The 16,449-nt window shown below is 38.5% G+C and overlaps 2 protein-coding genes across 3 annotated transcripts in view; both read right to left on the reverse strand.

Annotated features, from left to right (window-relative positions):
- Positions 1-9,236: 9,236 nt before the first annotated feature.
- LOC140368441 (serine/threonine-protein kinase pim-1-like) overlaps positions 9,237-16,449 on the reverse strand; it is a 44,915-nt gene continuing 37,702 nt past the window's right edge. For both annotated transcript variants that reach the window (XM_072455482.1, XM_072455490.1), the window contains exon 5: positions 9,237-9,372. In XM_072455482.1, coding sequence (XP_072311583.1) covers positions 9,281-9,372 — 92 coding nt within the window. In that variant the 3' untranslated portion in view covers positions 9,237-9,280. The remainder of the gene's footprint in view (positions 9,373-16,449) is intronic.
- Positions 9,585-10,363, reverse strand: LOC140371999 (serine/threonine-protein kinase pim-2-like). Its single transcript, XM_072459245.1, has 3 exons — positions 9,948-10,363; positions 9,652-9,822; positions 9,585-9,589 (listed from the first exon to the last, which is right to left on the reverse strand). Exons 1-3 carry the CDS (start codon positions 10,288-10,290, stop codon positions 9,585-9,587), a joined length of 519 nt encoding a protein of 172 aa, XP_072315346.1. The 5' UTR covers positions 10,291-10,363.

A 16,449-nucleotide genomic window follows, 5' to 3' on the forward strand; every position in this document is an offset into this window, starting at 1 on the left:
CGCTTCCCCACCATCTAAAACAGAACGTACAAACGCGGCTTCAATTGCCAATCCCCCCGTGTACATGAAGTATTGTCTTTTCCTGTCCTTGTGGAAGTACTGCATGCACATTAGTTAGAGATACTATTGTTTGCAGTGTAAATGCGACTTCCTCCACTTCCTCCTGATATTTACAGCTGTGTTGACTTGAAGTGTATGTGAAGGTGTGAGGCTGATGGGAAAATGCTTCACCATTTACCTCTTATCAAGCGTGGGATTTGATCTGTGCGATAAATTATGGACCGATATAGATAGATTCACCTTGTCCAATACGTAAATACACCGGCTTTATGAAATGCAACGACATGAATGATATATGAAGTTATGCAAATGTGACAAAACATTTCCGAGTAAAGATTCAATTACAATGACTTATTAGTTGCTTCTGAAATGGTGACTGTTATAATATTTTAGTTCTTGCGTTTAAATTGCGACCTTTGTCATCTTGAATATTGATTGAACAGTTGATGGAATGTGCAATCTCTTTCGGAGCTGATTAAATTGTGATGGTACTGGTTTGCATAAACACCACAACACCATCTAAAATGGTAAGATTAAGCCTCTTTTTGTATGACAGTTAAGGATGTCTTAAACCTAAAAGAATGTTATATAGTATTATTTTATCCTATTTCCTTTGATTAATTTATTGCATAATACATTTTTATTTATTTAAACTACAGTATTTATATTGTTGTACCCTCAAAAACCTCAAAAGTCTATTGACCGTATTCTGCCCCGCCCACTTTCCCCTCGTTTCCCACATGATCGCCACTTCCGTTCCAATGACAGGCTCCGGAATGAGGTGAAAACCCTCAAAAGCCTCGGTCTTGTCCCGGTCTCGACACTCAGCGACCCTGGTCTTTTCTCTCGAGACCCTGTGTCCCCGTGTAGGTCTTGGTCTCGATTAGTGTGGACTTGAACGGCCCAAAATGTCCCCCAAAGGACAATAAAGGATTATCTTAAATTATCTTAAAGAAAATGAATCTTGACATCCCTAATAGCTTAAACATGATTTTAAAAGCAGTGGTTTATCTTTACACTATGAGTTTAACAGGCAAAATGTGAAAAGACTGAAAAATTACCCAGTAAAATGTAGTAATATCACTTGTTTGAAAGATTATAACTAGTATTCCATTTATAATAACATGGTTTGACTAATCCCTTCTAGATATTATCACTTTTATGGTCAAACCCCTCAATGGAACTAAACATATAAGATATTTTATCTCCCTGAAACAAATGAAAAGGGATCCAAGCCAAAAACGTGCAACAATTGTTGGAAAAACCATGAGAAAAGAAAAGACGCCAACCTCTGCCAGACCATGTAAACACACTATAACCTCTCTACAGTGCAGTAAAGTGTTTTCTTGAAAGTTTTGGACGTTGGAGTCTTGTGCGTTGTGTACATACTGTCCACATAAATATGAGTGAGAGACACAAAGGCATAGTCCGTGAGAGAAGGCATTATTCCCGACACAGAGCGATCATTCATCGGGACAAGCTCCACACTGTTCGCTCATAATGACACGGAAAGCACCATCAAAACGCATTCAATCGCACATCAAATCAGAATGACACACTTTTACATGTCCAGTGTTTGGGTGTGACCTTTGTAAGCGCTGTAACGCAATAGTACATCATTATTTTACTATTTAAAATCACGAAATGACCAAAAATAGCTCAATTTTGACTTAAGACATATTTTATACAACTTATTAGTGTTTGTGAATTGAGTACAAATATTATGGTATAAGAATCTACGCTGTTTTTCTCTAAATAAATATTTCAACAACAGCTTGAATCAGAACGTGGGCCAAACCGTGGTCTATATGCTAAAAGGCCTCTCAATAAAACTCTGTACTGCAAATTAAAAAGACTACAGAAAATATAGAAAATACAGAAAATATTGAAAATATAGAAAATATAGAAAATACAGAAAATACAGGAAATATAGAAAAAAACCTGGAAACGTGTATAAATGCTGTTTGGAAGTGTACCGCATTTTCCAGACTACAAGTTGCACCTTTTTTCATAGTTTTGGCTGGGGTGCGACTTATACTTATATTTGTATACTTATACTTATACTTCGGAGCGACTTATATGTGATATTATTTGTTATTTTCACACTTGTAACCTTATTTCATACTCCAGTGCAACTTATATATATTTTTGTGTGTATATGTATTACTTTTTGCATTTACTTGAGTGACTTTTTGTGCACTATTTAATGTTTTGTCTGTCCGATTACATCAACTCTGAAATCTTAAATCATTGTCCAACATCATACTCAAATTTCTCCAAATACTTTTCCACTTTCTTACTTCTTCCACAGCTACTTCGTCTTACTACCCTAAAACAAAAATAGGTCCATATAGAAACAGATATGCCTTTATTACAAATGTGTGCCAAAGCCCTTTGATTGAACACAATTTTGCATTTTACTTGCATTTTCAAACTAGATATTTTATGGATAAAGTACTTTTAACATGTATTTGCACTGGTATTATAACGTGCGACAGGGAAGACGTGGGACTGACTGAGGGTCGGAGAATGTACGAGTATTGTTGCACTGTAAATAATGCACTGCGAGTATTGTTGAGCTGTAAATAATGCACCGTGTTTTCCCTTCTGCCTTTTGAAGACTGCAAAGAGAAATCAGATTCCAAAGGTAAAATCCGGTACAGGCAGCTGGGCTTTTGGGCATTATGTAAGCGATTGTCCTGTTGAATAAATTAATGAAATGTTATTTTTTAAGTCATTTTTCTCTTACTTGAGTACAACTTAGTAGTTTCTCTACACAACTCTTTGTATAATAAGTCTGCAGTTTGGTCCCTTGTGCTCCTGACTGACGTTCCCTCAGCTCCGTTGCTGTCGCGGGCACAAAGCAGGGACAATTGGTCATTAGAACAGCGTCAGAGTCATGTGAGATTTCATCAATAATGCAGTTTCTTTCCACTGAATACATGCATGAAGACTACGATTACAGCACTTTCTTTTGGAGTAAACAGGGAACCCAACACCAGCCGAGGGCACAGACTAAATCCTGAAATCCGCTCCACCACTTCAAGCAAGGTTGACTCTTTTACACCAGAGCTTTGTGAAGGTTGTCACTGCCAGTCACTGAAATAAGGCTTTTGTCGTCCATTCCTTATACTCAATTTGAATTTCTGCTGCTTTGTCTGGAGCCTTTGAATACATTAAAGTGCATATGACATATAAAGTATTTCAGTAAGCACTTATTCTGTCATTTTCTATATTTAATTTGTATTTTGTTTGTTATATTGTATTTTCTATCTGTATTTGTATTATTTTTCACTTTTCTTTACTAACTTCCTTTTTGACTTGAGTAAAAAAAACAATAATATATTTACCACAGATACCATCCCACAGTAATATTTCATATGTACTGGTATTTTATTGCTGAGCGGGTTTAGTTTTGGATTTGTCCTTGTTTAGTTTTGTTTTAGAATTGATTTAGTCCTCGTTTCAATCTGATTGAATCTTATTTGACTTATTGGCATTGATAATTCGAGATGACAACGGATCACCCGGAGCAATAAGGCCAAAGGTTAGACCGTTTTTGCTCGTTTATTCGCTTTAAAGAAATGTTCTTGGCAAGTTCAACATTACCACGTTCACGCTGTGGCCCAAACGCTTGGAGATCGTCCGATAGTTTAAACTACAGGTAGAATAAAGTCGCCACATGATTTTCTGGAGCTGAACTGCTGTAACAGGGCTTTTAAATTATGAATCACATTTGGCCGCTTTGTTTTTTCCACACTTTTAGTCCAATCCTACGTGGAGACTGTGGCGCAACGGCTGGAGATGCCTGGGATTCCTTTAGGCAGAGCAAATACCTGGGTCGGTCCGTACCTCTGCTCCGAGTTCAGGGTGAGGAGTTCATGTTTGTGAAGAAGAGCAGAAACACGTGTGCAGGACTCCTCCACTGCTGCTCACGGCGTAATAACAGAGCACAGCACATTAGACCGGGCTGTTTGCAACGTTACTAGCCAGGACTTCTTTACACGCTTATTACCATCTTTCAAGTCAAGTTTAGAAGACAAGACAAGTTCACAAACAGTATTCATCCGCAAGGGGAATTACTCGAACACAGATTAGCTCATAAATTACAATATGTAAAAAGGGCAAAACAGACCAGTCGAATGAAAGTAAAATATTTCTGTTTAATTAAATTTTGTATCGAAATAATGGTAGAATGATAGTAATGATGATGAAGGTCGTGCCCATGACTTGTTTAGTTGCAGCAGTAAACAATGACTACATTTTTAGAGGTAATTCTGCAACCTTCATTGATAACATTTAGAGGCTAACTGATATGAGGCCCATTCATACGTAATACAAAAGAACTTGTTTGGGGTCAGACATCTCCTGAGTTGGGTACTTATTTAAGTACTCAGTTACATTTACTTGAGTGAACTATTTCTTTTGTAGTGTGTTCATTGGTAAGAATACTTTAACTTGCGTAAAAGTGCTGGTTCCTCTTTTCACTGTGAGTTTAGCTTCATGTAAATGATTTGAATATTTGTGTTTCTTGCACTGCTCCATTAGATATTATTACTTTTTAAATGTATATTCTTTGAACATTTTGTACATTATTTCATGTTTTGTCTTTCCAATTCCATAAACGTATAAAACTATAAATCGGATGTTACGTCTAGACAGTTACTCTTGAAGTTACTCTTACTTGAATAATAGTTCCCCAATTTTTTTTATAATTATATTTTAAAATTTATTTTTTTTCAACTCTTGTTAGAGTAATTTCCTGGACCACTACTTTATACTTTTACTTGAATAATGCTATTTTGAAGTAAATACATGTTTTGGCCACTCCCCTCTCCTCAAGACACTTCATACTTCATCAGGTCTGCTACTGAACCACTCTAAGCCCCTCCCCTAAGAACTCAAACAGCTGTTGCTATGGAGATGATCTACTGTACAGAGGCCACAGAGTTTCTAACGCTTAAAAAAAAGAAAAAGAAATTTAGAATTAGTTATGTTGAAAATGTAACCAATCCTGTAAGACTGGGCTGATTAGTAGTAGTAATAGTAGTAGTAGTTGTAATAGTAGTAGTGGTGGTAGTGGTAGTAGTAGTAGTAGTAGTAGTAGTAGTGGTGGTAGTGGTAATAGTAATAGTAATAGTAGTAGTAGTAGTAGTAGTAGTAATAGTAATAGTAGTAGTAGTAGTAGTAGTAGTAATAGTAATAGTAATAGTAATAGTAATAGTAGTAGTAGTAGTAGTAGTAGTAGTAGTAGTAGTAGTAGTAGTAGTAATAGTAATAGTAATAGTAGTAGTAGTAGTAGTAATAGTAATAGTAATAGTAATAGTAATAGTAATAGTAATAGTAATAGTAATAGTAATAGTAATAGTAGTAGTAGTAGTAGTAGTAGTAGTAGTAGTAGTAGTAGTAGTAGTAGTACGATAGTATGATTCTGGTTCTGATTACCTGACACCGTTTCGATCAATACTGTTTGTGACCTTTTTACATTCATTCAGTGAAAAACTAGCAGTCACTTGAACGCTCAGGCGTCTGCGGCCGTGTGATTTAATGGGTCTATTATTGTTTCCAGACTGTGGAGTATTTGAGTGTGTTTTCTGTCTGAGTTGTGTGGTGCACTCACATATTTGGATTTCTGTCTGGGGCTTTATCCGATTACCTGTAACTATAGCTCTGTCCCTCGCATTTTCCCGCTTTATGTTAAGGGTTGTGGAGAATTTAAATCCATTAAAGTAACGTTTTTGCACTCATGAGCCAACTAAATTGAGCAAGTATCGATGCAGAAATAGGACTGAATTTGATCTTTGACCTTTCCCGAATAGTTTTAGAATGATGTTAATCTAGACCACAGGGTAACTGTTTTTATGTTTTTTAACCGGAAGTGAGTATATATAGTTTTAAGAAATAATTTGACTAAGTATCAATAATTGTACTTATCGTGACCACACTATCCTACTTTCATCTGGTTCTATATTTCCAACATCCTTGATATTTTATGTGAGGTAAAAGTGCACAGTACGTTGTGATCTGGTTTGCTTCTGGTCTAGTTCAGGAACACATGCATTTATGTTAACTTTTTGAACACATTTGAGCGTCAAATTAAACTCCAAATAAACAGTTGTAGCTTGAAGTATTTATTCACCTCCTTTAGGGTTTGGGATTATGCTCAGTTTACGCCTGATGTTAAACCAATGGATCTTCTTCTTCTTCTTCTTTGATGTTTTATGGAGGTTGGTATCCAAGTGTTGCATCACCGCCACCTACTGTAGCTGTACGTTTTTAACTTTAGCCTTTATCCTTTAGACTTCTATTCTTTATTCTTTAAACTCAATACATTTTGCATTTGTTATATTCTAATACATTTTGTATATGTAAGATCATTTGTTTCATTTGACTTTTGATTTGAAAGGCTAATTAATTTCTAAATCTGAATGTTTTACCCTGAAAAATGATCTTGAATTGTTTTTATTCTATTTATTCAGCTGCAGAACTTTGTTGTATTTATTTTCTTTTTTTCTTCTTTTTATTTATATTATTATTTTTACTATTATTTTTTTTTCAGTTAAAAAACTCAAAATGAAAAGATTTTCAAGCCATACAATTTGACGGTTTAATCTAAGTGTGGGAAATTCACACTGAAAAATTTCACAACGAAGATTCAAGATGCCAACATTCACACATCGTTAATGCCTCACTTAAATTTAAAGTCACTGCAAATTTTAAACTGTGGAATTTGAAGGATCGAAATTATCTGCATTGAATATTAAACAGGCAAATTTGTCATTTTGAATGTTTAAACTAAGAAAATCACAATTCACAAAAAATGAATTTACCAGCAATTAAAATTCAACATCGTGAGTGCCCACAGGTTGTTCCACTGCTCTTTTTAAATATTGTTTGGGTTAATGCATCTCTATGGATGGTTTTCACACTGGTAAACAAAAATGGCGGATTTGACTTATAGCGTCCTTATGTCGTTTTCTGACATTTGACACATTTCTGCACAAAGTTGAACAACTCTATCTCTCACTGCCTGGTTTATTGGCACCACATGTTTTTTCCTGATTTAACTTCTTTGCTCATTGCACTGTATTCTATTTGCATTGACAAGAGAAAGGATTCATTTGATGGATTGAAGTTGTGACCGTGCGATGATCTGAAGGCCCCACGGGGATTCTGTTGGAGCACTGGGGAGTAAATAAATAAATGATCACATCTTTTAGTTGCTTTGACTGTCTATTAAGCACTAAATATGTAATGTATTCTTTAAAAAACATTACGCAAACTCATGTGTTTAATAATTCACTTTCAGTCAGGGAGCCCTGGGTTAAACTTACATTTTTGGGATATTTATTGAAAGTCTAGAAACTAAAATGTTCCGATTATTGTTTTAATTAAAGCCCACAACTTTAAAGCCCACAACTTTTTTGTTTCTTGTGAAGGCCAACATTCCCACCCAGAGTTATGTCTGAGCTTCTGAACTGCAAACAAAGCGTTAAAGAGTTAGTTTGAGTTACAAAAACAGCTTCAAAGTGGAGTCAGCGGTTCTTAAATGCAAATGTTTTCTGTGGTCCCCCGAGTACCCATAAAAACCTCAAGTCTGTGTCATGACATCAGTGGTCCGCTCTAAACTGGGAGTGTGCTGACAATGTTTCAGTTACCTACTCCCAAATAGCTCAGAGATGAAATCAGAGCCTTCTCAAACACATATGGAACATGCCTTTTGCTTCAGAGTTAAACGTTTGTCTGGTTCAGTCCTGATTTGCTTTGACTTGGTGTAAAACTCACAAAATAAAAATACTACACTTTTCATTTTTAAGTCATTTTCACAGTGGATATATCTTACTTTCACTTTTCTACATTTGAGAGCTACATTTGAACTGGAAAGTAAAGTATTTTTCTTATGGATTTATAGAGACATCTCACCTTTTTAGAGTTCCAAGTCTTGGCTTTGAGCGAACAGAAGTAAGTTTAAAAGTTACTGCAATAGATTTTTTAATGTTGTACTTTTACTTTTACTTCAGTAACATAATGAGCTTGCACCACTGTTGATTTTGAACCTGGTTAAGAGTTTGGCTGGTTTCTAATCTTATAATGACTTGAGAAGAAATGACAAAGGTCCAGAGTCAAATTTATTGAAGAGTGAAAAAGGTGGTGTCTATGTGTGTGTTTTTTTAGCATTTACGCACACGCACGGCCCACCTCCAACACAACGCACCAGGCTCACAGGTAACACTGGTCTGGAATGGTTGGGTTTAGATCAACCCCTCGCTAACTCACGGAAGTGACGCAGCGGACGATGAAAAAAATCCAATATGGCGCGGATGCAAACGTAAACAAACCAGGTTTTGGTCTTGCTGATGAGCGCATTAGTGATTTTCTGTGCTTTTGATTCGAATCCCCAATGATTATTAGTTTGGCCGATTAGAGGAACACAGTACTACCAGCGGTAACTTTGTCTCACAACAAACAGGCCCTACTTACTGTCAATTCACTTTGTCACTTTAACCCTTAGGCTACAACAGACAGTTTCGAGTGTAGTCGAGACTGAGTAGATTAGTATTGGCTAAAGAAACTAAAATGAACTAAGATGATGTACTTAAAAAAAAAGGCCTGGTCTGGGTCTTACTTTTGTAACAATTGTCAGGCCTACAATTTTATGAAATTTTGTTTCCCCAGTTACGTAATCGAAAGTTAGGCCACCTTAATTTAATAGGCCCTAGTCATAGATCCATGGCCCGAGTGCCTTTTATCCAGTTATATCCAGCAGGCATAATAGATTAGGCCAACTTTTTAATCACAATCATGAAATATTGTTATAAAATCACCACATAGAATGAGAACTGAAGTGATCCTAGTTAACAGAATGCTATTAGTCATATAAACAAATTGGAAATGTCATTGAATAATTCTCTCTTGTTTTTATTTTATTTTTTCGTCGTCCGCTTCCGCTGCATCACTTCCGTGAGTTAGCGGGGGGTTGATCTAAAGTTAAGATCAACCGCTCCGGTTCCGGTCTGGAATCTGGAATATAGCGGCGCGCACAGGTGAAGTGAAGTGGGTCAAACCATTATGGCAAAGGGGAAACGTGGGATAGTCTAAACTTTTGTTATAACAGGGGATTTTGTATTTACAATGGGTCACTCCTGGACAAATGAGTGATTACACTGACCAGATCACTACAGCAGAATCTTTGAATTAACAGTAACTGCTCAATGATGGTTTAATGGAGCCAAGGATGACTCTGGAGCTTCAAAAAAGAAGCCCTTTTTACAGGGTCCGGGGCCAAGCAGCATTGCAGAAAGTCCCGACACTCTGAAAACACACGAGGACACAATAAGTATCCAAAATGTGTGAATTTTACAAATAAATGAATAGTGTTATAAAATATGTGTTGTTGTAGTTTAAACATTTAGAGTGGCAAACTAAAGAACAATTACTTCTAGTTGTATTAAAAAGATGAACGAACAAAGTATAAGTAATACCAGTCGTGTTGCAAAATAACTATTAATGTATTTCAAAATAAACTATGCTTTTACACAAAAACTATTGTAACTGCATGGGCTCGTACTGTATGTTTTAAAAGTATCTTACCTTTGGACAGGCCGGTCTTGACCCTCCTCTTCCTCCTCAGGTAGCCGCGTGTCATAAAGTACTTTTGATGGAGGAGGTCATAGAGGAGAGTACCCAGATGGTACACTGTGGTGGGCTCAGCGCTGTATGCCTTAGAGGAATACCACTCAGGAGGGGCAAGGCTGTTGGTCCCTGAATCACACAATATGTTTTAGACCTCAAAAAAGTTTTTTTCATTTCTGTTGAAAACAGTGGCCAATTTATAAAAGGAGATAAGACGAGATAACATATATATAACATACATAACATACATATACCTGCATAGTAATCATAGGTGCCTTCCTTGACGAGACATCCACAGCCGAAGTCAATGACCCAGGCTTTGGGGACCGTGTGGCCCATCTCCACTAAAATGTTCTCCAGTTTTAAATCACGGTGGAAAACACCGCTGTTGTGCATCTGGATGGAGGCTTCCACCATCTGCTTCAGAATCACCTTGGCCTCTTCCTCCTCCAGCACTCCTCCCTGGGCTTTTTTATATTCCACCAGGTTCATTGCAGGATAGGGCCGCTCCATCACAAGGATGACCTCCTCTGGGAGCTCATAGCAGTCCAGCATACGAACTACGGCAGGACAGGGGCCCTGGGCCACTTTGACCATGAGAGCTACCTCATCTATTAGGTTATACTCAACGCCATTCTGCACCTGACAGCACAGAGACAAAGTTATTGTAATATATTTTTGTTTTGGAGAACTCAACCAATCAAATAAACGGTCTATTCCAGGGGTGTCAAACTTATTTTAGGCTACAGACCAAATTTCAACAAGCTGGGTCGTGGGCCGAACATACCGTAAAACAAATATTATCAATAGTTTTATATTGCCTAGTAATAGTTATATGTAGAAACGGTTGCACAAATCTGCAGCAGGTGAAATATTATGAGTCAATATTCATGCTCAGCAGCAGGAACAGAAATATGGTCTTGTGATTTGATTTCTGATATGACATTTTGATATCACACATGTTGGCTGTTGCTGCTCAAACACTCTTATGCTTATCTTAGTGATAAATTATTCAATGAACAAAATGAGTGTTTTGTGTATGTATTTACAGTCACATTAGTGTGGACAGTCAGAGATCATGGCAGTTTCACTTTGTCTTCGTCGTTCATATTCCCAATGTCTTTGAAAACTGTGGTCATAAAGCCTCTCCTAAAGAAGAGCAGTCTTGATGCTGCAGTACTGAGTAATTACTGGCCCATCTCTAATCTGCCATTTTGGGGCAAAGTCCTTGAAAAGGTTGTTTACCAACAGCTCACAGATTTCCTCTTAATAAGCAACTCATTTTATGCTTTCCAGTCAGGATTTAGACCTCATTACAGCACTGAGACTGCTCTTGTCAAGGTGATAAATGACATCCACCTGAACACTGACACGGGCAAAGCCTCAGTCTTAATTCTGTTAGATCTGAGTTCTGCTTTTGACACTGTCGATCATGGGATCCTCTTACAGAGACTAGAGGACTGGGTGGGCATCACTGGCACTGCCCTAAACTGGTTAAGGTCCTATCTGGAAGACAGGAAGTACTTTGTTGAAATTGGTAGCTGTGTCTCAGACCACATGACCCTGACCTGTGGGGTTCCCCAAGGGTCAGTCCTTGGACCCCTTCTGTTCAACCTCTACATGCTGCCGTTAAGTCAGCTGATACGCAGCGAAAACATGTCCTATCACAATTGTGCAGACGACACTCAGATCTATGTTTCACTGTCGGCAGGTGAATATGGACCAGTAGATTCACTCTGTCGCTGCATCCAACAGATCAGTTTGTGGATGCAAAACAACTTTCTCCAGCTGAACTCAGACAAGACAGAAATCATTGTTTTTGGCCCACAGAAACAACGAGAAAGGTGTCACCAGGTCACCTCCAGAGTCTTGCTCTAAAGCCTACATATCAAGTTAGAAATCTTTGGGTGATAATGGACTCAGATTTGAACAGCCACATCAAATCCATAACAGCATCTAAAAATATTGCCAACATCAAAAATATAGTGTCTAAACCAGACTTGAAGAGACTTATCCATGTGTTTGTCTCCAGTAGATTAGACTGTAACGGCCGCTCACTGGCCTCTCCAAACGAGCTGTAAAACAGCTGCAGTGCATCCAAAACGCTGCTGCTCGGGTCCTGACTAGAACCAGGAAGTACGATCACATTAGTCCTGTTCTCAGGTCTCTGCACTGCCCCCTGTGGCTCAGAGAATAGACTTTAAAGCAGCTCTGCTTGTGTACAAGTCTCTCCTTGGCCTAGCACCAAAGTACATCTTGTGCATGTTAGTGCCATATGAACCATCTCGGACTCTGAGGACCTCAGGGAATCTGCGTTTCAGTTTCATGCAGCTAAAATCTGAAACAGTCTTCCTGAAGATGTGAGACAGGCTTCTCTTTTATTTCTTAAACTGTTTTGTGATTTCTGTAAATTCTTTGTGATTTTAATGCATTTTTGCATTGTGTATGAAATGTGCTCTACAAATAGACTTGCCTTGCCTTGCCTTGCCTTGCCTTGCCTTGCCTTCATAGACGTGTCCAGTCATATATCACTTTCTGTGCCACCAGAACGTCCCCGCCCCCTTTTGGGTGAAAACAAATTGTGTAAACAGATACACGGGAGATGCAAATTGTTAAAATGTTATAGTTTTGCTCCAAAATACAACAAAATATTGATTCTGGCGACACAGCAGCCATGGATGGAGAAGTTGGTGAATATTTGAATTCAATTACAAATATTCACCAAATTCTCTTCATGGCTGCTGACCCAAAAGGGGGCGTGGCTGTAGCGCTAGCCCAAAAGTACACGTATGACCGGAGACTTTATTAGACTCTGACCTGGGTTTTTTACCTGTGGCTCCTGATCCGTCACGGTTTGCACTGGTTTGGAAGTTTTCCTCACAGAGCATCATCACAGAAGATTGTTTTCTTGTGGTCAGCTCCACATTAGTGCCACTTTTAGCACAGCTCTAACGTCCACAAAACTGTCTCCTTTCTTTCTTCCATGTGTTTCCCAAAACCACACGCCGGCACTTCTCAGCCCTCGGCACTTGCTTTTGTTGTTTTGCAGGCCGGATTAAAACATTTGGTGGGCCGGACACCCCTGGTCTATTCTTTAACTTACCACTTTTTTATAGTACACAAGGTCCTGTGGGATGTGTTTAATGGCCACCTGTAACAGTTATCAAATATTAGTGCTTTATATTTTTGGATATTGAGGTATAAGTCGGATAAATGCTTACTGGGCAGTCGTCCTGCATACGTACGCCCGCAAACACACATCCAAAGTTTCCTACGCCCAGAATGTACATCTCACGGTATTTGGACTGGAAATCAGCTCTGCTGGTGCTGACCTGGAAGGTCACGTCATACAGTTCGTCCTCAGAACTTTTCCAGGCCTGAAATTTTGCCTTTTTTGGTTTAACCTCAGCCTCACACTCGGCCTTCCTTTTCCTCAAGACTGTCAGTCTTTCCAGAGAGGATCTTAACAAGCTCTCAGACAGACCCTCTAACCTTTTTCGTTCCACCTCAGTCTGACCCCCGGCCCTCCGTTTTCTCGTCCGTACCTCCACAGGGACGTAGGTGTCAGTACCTAACACAAAAAGATCATTAGTGAAAGTGAAACTTTTTGAATCAATACCTATGTTCAGGTAATTTCTAAACTACAATTTATCAACCTGAAGAGATTTCCATGAATTACTCCATTTTGTGTCTGAAATTCCTCCCTCAGCTCTCCTAACATACCTGCACATTTGGCACTGTTCTCCTGCTCAGAGGTCCTGCACCTCCTTCTGGCAAGCAACTGCCCCATTGTCTTTAGTTTAGTTGAATTGGGGTACAATACTTTCTCTGTTTTCTGTCTATAACTGTGTTTTCTCTTCTTCTTCTTTGGTGTTTTATGGCGGTTGGTATCCAAGTGTTGCATTACCGCCAGACTTTATTCCTCAGACTTTGTCGCGTTACCAGAATCAAACATAAGGACACTAAGAGCATAGTATTGAGAATTTTGTCTTTGAGACGCATCACCTACTGTACTTGTACATCTTAGACTTTAATCTTTAAATTCTTTAGACTTTATTCTTCTTCTCCCCCCCTCCCCAAGAAGAAGAAGAAGAAGAAGAAGAAGAAGAAGAAGAAGAAGAAGAAGAAGAAGAAGAAGAAGAAGAAGAAGAAGAAGAAGAAGGCTTTTAAAGCATGTATTTATTTAAAGCCTTCCCCTTGAATGTTCTAGTTCTAGGTTATAGTGGTCATTACTTTTTTGATTTCTTGATTATAGTAAGTATAGTTCAAAAAGGAAAAACATGAAACCCCTAATCTTTGGCCTAGGCACATGACAATTGGGAGAGTGATAGAGCTACCTTTGACCTCTGACCTTTGACGAGGAAAACGCACCTGGCAGCATCGCTCTATGATAAACAGGAAGTCAGCAATGTCGAATCAAAGTGGCACCGCCACGCTTGACTTTTTTTTTTCAAAATAGTACTTGTCCTTTTTTGTCCATCTAAAGACATTGAAATTGAATAAACATCCAAAAGAATGTTGATATTCTTTACGGTCTCCGCGTAACACGCCCTCAGAAAAGGCTTAATTTCCTGTTTTTTCAAGGACAAGTCACGCCTATTGGAATTGATCTATGGAGCTCTTTCACTCACTAATGCATTTTTATGATCTGATTGGAAATAAATACCCACGTAACAAATTTACTCTATAGCGCCCCCTACCCATTGTGTGAAAAACTCAACATTGTCTGATTTGTTTGAAACTCATGGATTATATTCTCCTCGAGACGTCATGAAAAAAAATTGGATTATGGATATTGTGTATTTTCACAATTGACCAGCAGGGGCGCAATGCATGCCTTCACTTCCTCTTCCTCTTTTATTTTGATGGGACATTTCCTCTTGTGCCGCGGTCTTAGCATTAGCATTAGCATTAGCGTTACAATTATTATTCTTTTGACATTATTCTTTAGGCTTTATTCTTTAGACTTAATTATTTAGGCTTTATTCTTTTGGCTTTATTCTTTAGACTTAATTCTTTAGGCTTTATTCTTTAGACAACTACGCAATCATCGGACTACGACAGAGTCTGAGGAATAAAGTCTGGCGGTAATGCAACACTCGGATGCCAACCGCCATAAAACAACAACAACAACAACAACAACATCAACGGTAAATTACTGAGCTTCGTCTGGTACGCCGCAAACGCAGCAGAAAACATGAATGGGCGGGAAGGCGGTCGCGCGGGAAGGCGAGAGCCATCATCGCCGCTACCGCGGCTTTAATATGTGATCATCTTTTTTACAATCTAATGAAAGACTTTTATACCTTTTGTAATCCAGACCTTGAATCTCAAGAGAGACTTTAAGTTTTTTGTACATTCAAATTGCATCCAGATATTGGACCAATATCATGAAGGAAATATATAATATATACTTTATATACTGTAATTGTTGCATTGTTTTATTGCTCAAAATAACCTGTAAAACTCACATTGTTACGTTGAATGGAGATGTCTCTCCACAGATCTGACCTGTAACTGCTTCTTGTCTTTATTGAGTTAATGTAATAACACCTATGGCAGAAAAGTTACATTAAGCAAAGATACTACAGAACACTGATCTATTCTGTGACCACTTTTGACCTTTCAATTTTAAGACAATCAAATGTTGTAAATTGTGGTCTATTTATATCATACATGTTTGTCTGATTGCGTTTCCGTTTGTGTTACAGTTGTGTGCGCCGAGCTCTGTGCAGCAGACGACACTCTCTCTGGATCCTCCTGGTCTTGGTCCTGGTCTGCATCGCCTTTCAGACTTTTGTAGCTCGCCAAGCCAGGTATATCCACACTGTTTACTGTGCGATGATCAAATTAGGAAGCAGAGCACATTTCCATTGTGTTCAGTAACAGGTTTTGTGTAAACAGAAATAAACATCCTGTGCAAAATGTGCAAATTATATGTTTTTTGAGAAGAAACAAACAAATAATGATGTGGTCCAGCATTTGTGGATCTTTCATTTTGATATCGCAGGGGTCCCCAACCTTTTGTGCACCATGGACCGGAATAATGTAAGTTTTATTTTCACCGACCGGCCAGATAAATATGGCAAAAATAAGTGCATAAAAATTACAACTCACCACACCGCTGAATCAGTATAGCAGCTATAGCAGCTCTTAGGGCAGACCTGGGCAAACTATGGCCTGCGGGCCACATACGGCCCGTTTGTCTTTATAATACGGTCCACCAAACATACCAAGTAAAAAAACATTTTTTTGTCGGTGGTAAGTCAAAATAGCATTAAATTAAATATAAAAAGCGGTATTAAGTCAAACGATAAGAGCGCATGAAGCAAATTTCCCTGCTGGAGTCTGTGACGGACCCTGCGCGCGGCCCTGGGAGAGCATGAGAAGATGCGCGCGCCCATTTCGCTGTCTGCTAGGCACCGTGCCAACGCTTTTATATCGCAGATACACATTTTAAACCCGTTTACCACATTTGTGACTGAACGTGGCCAATCCAGTTACATGTCTACCCGGAGACATTTTGAGTTATTCACAGATTCTGAAAGTGTGAATTCAAAGCTTTCCAATGATGTCTCACTCATGTAGATCTGATCATATTTGAGTAAGTTGTGGTCATTTGAATGTATACAACTCTCAAACCCATTCACTGAGAAAACGGCTTCCAAAGTTTCTCACCGGAGCGAGCCCAGAGTCACAGGGGGGCGAGGCTCATTTGCATCTCATTGAGATAAGCCCTCCCCCCTGTCACACTGA

The sequence above is a fragment of the Eucyclogobius newberryi genome, unplaced genomic scaffold (assembly GCF_026437365.1).
Source record: "Eucyclogobius newberryi isolate DKJ021-1_F unplaced genomic scaffold, fEucNew1.0.hap1 SCAF_10, whole genome shotgun sequence".
Classification (NCBI taxonomy): Eukaryota; Metazoa; Chordata; class Actinopteri; order Gobiiformes; family Gobiidae; genus Eucyclogobius; species Eucyclogobius newberryi.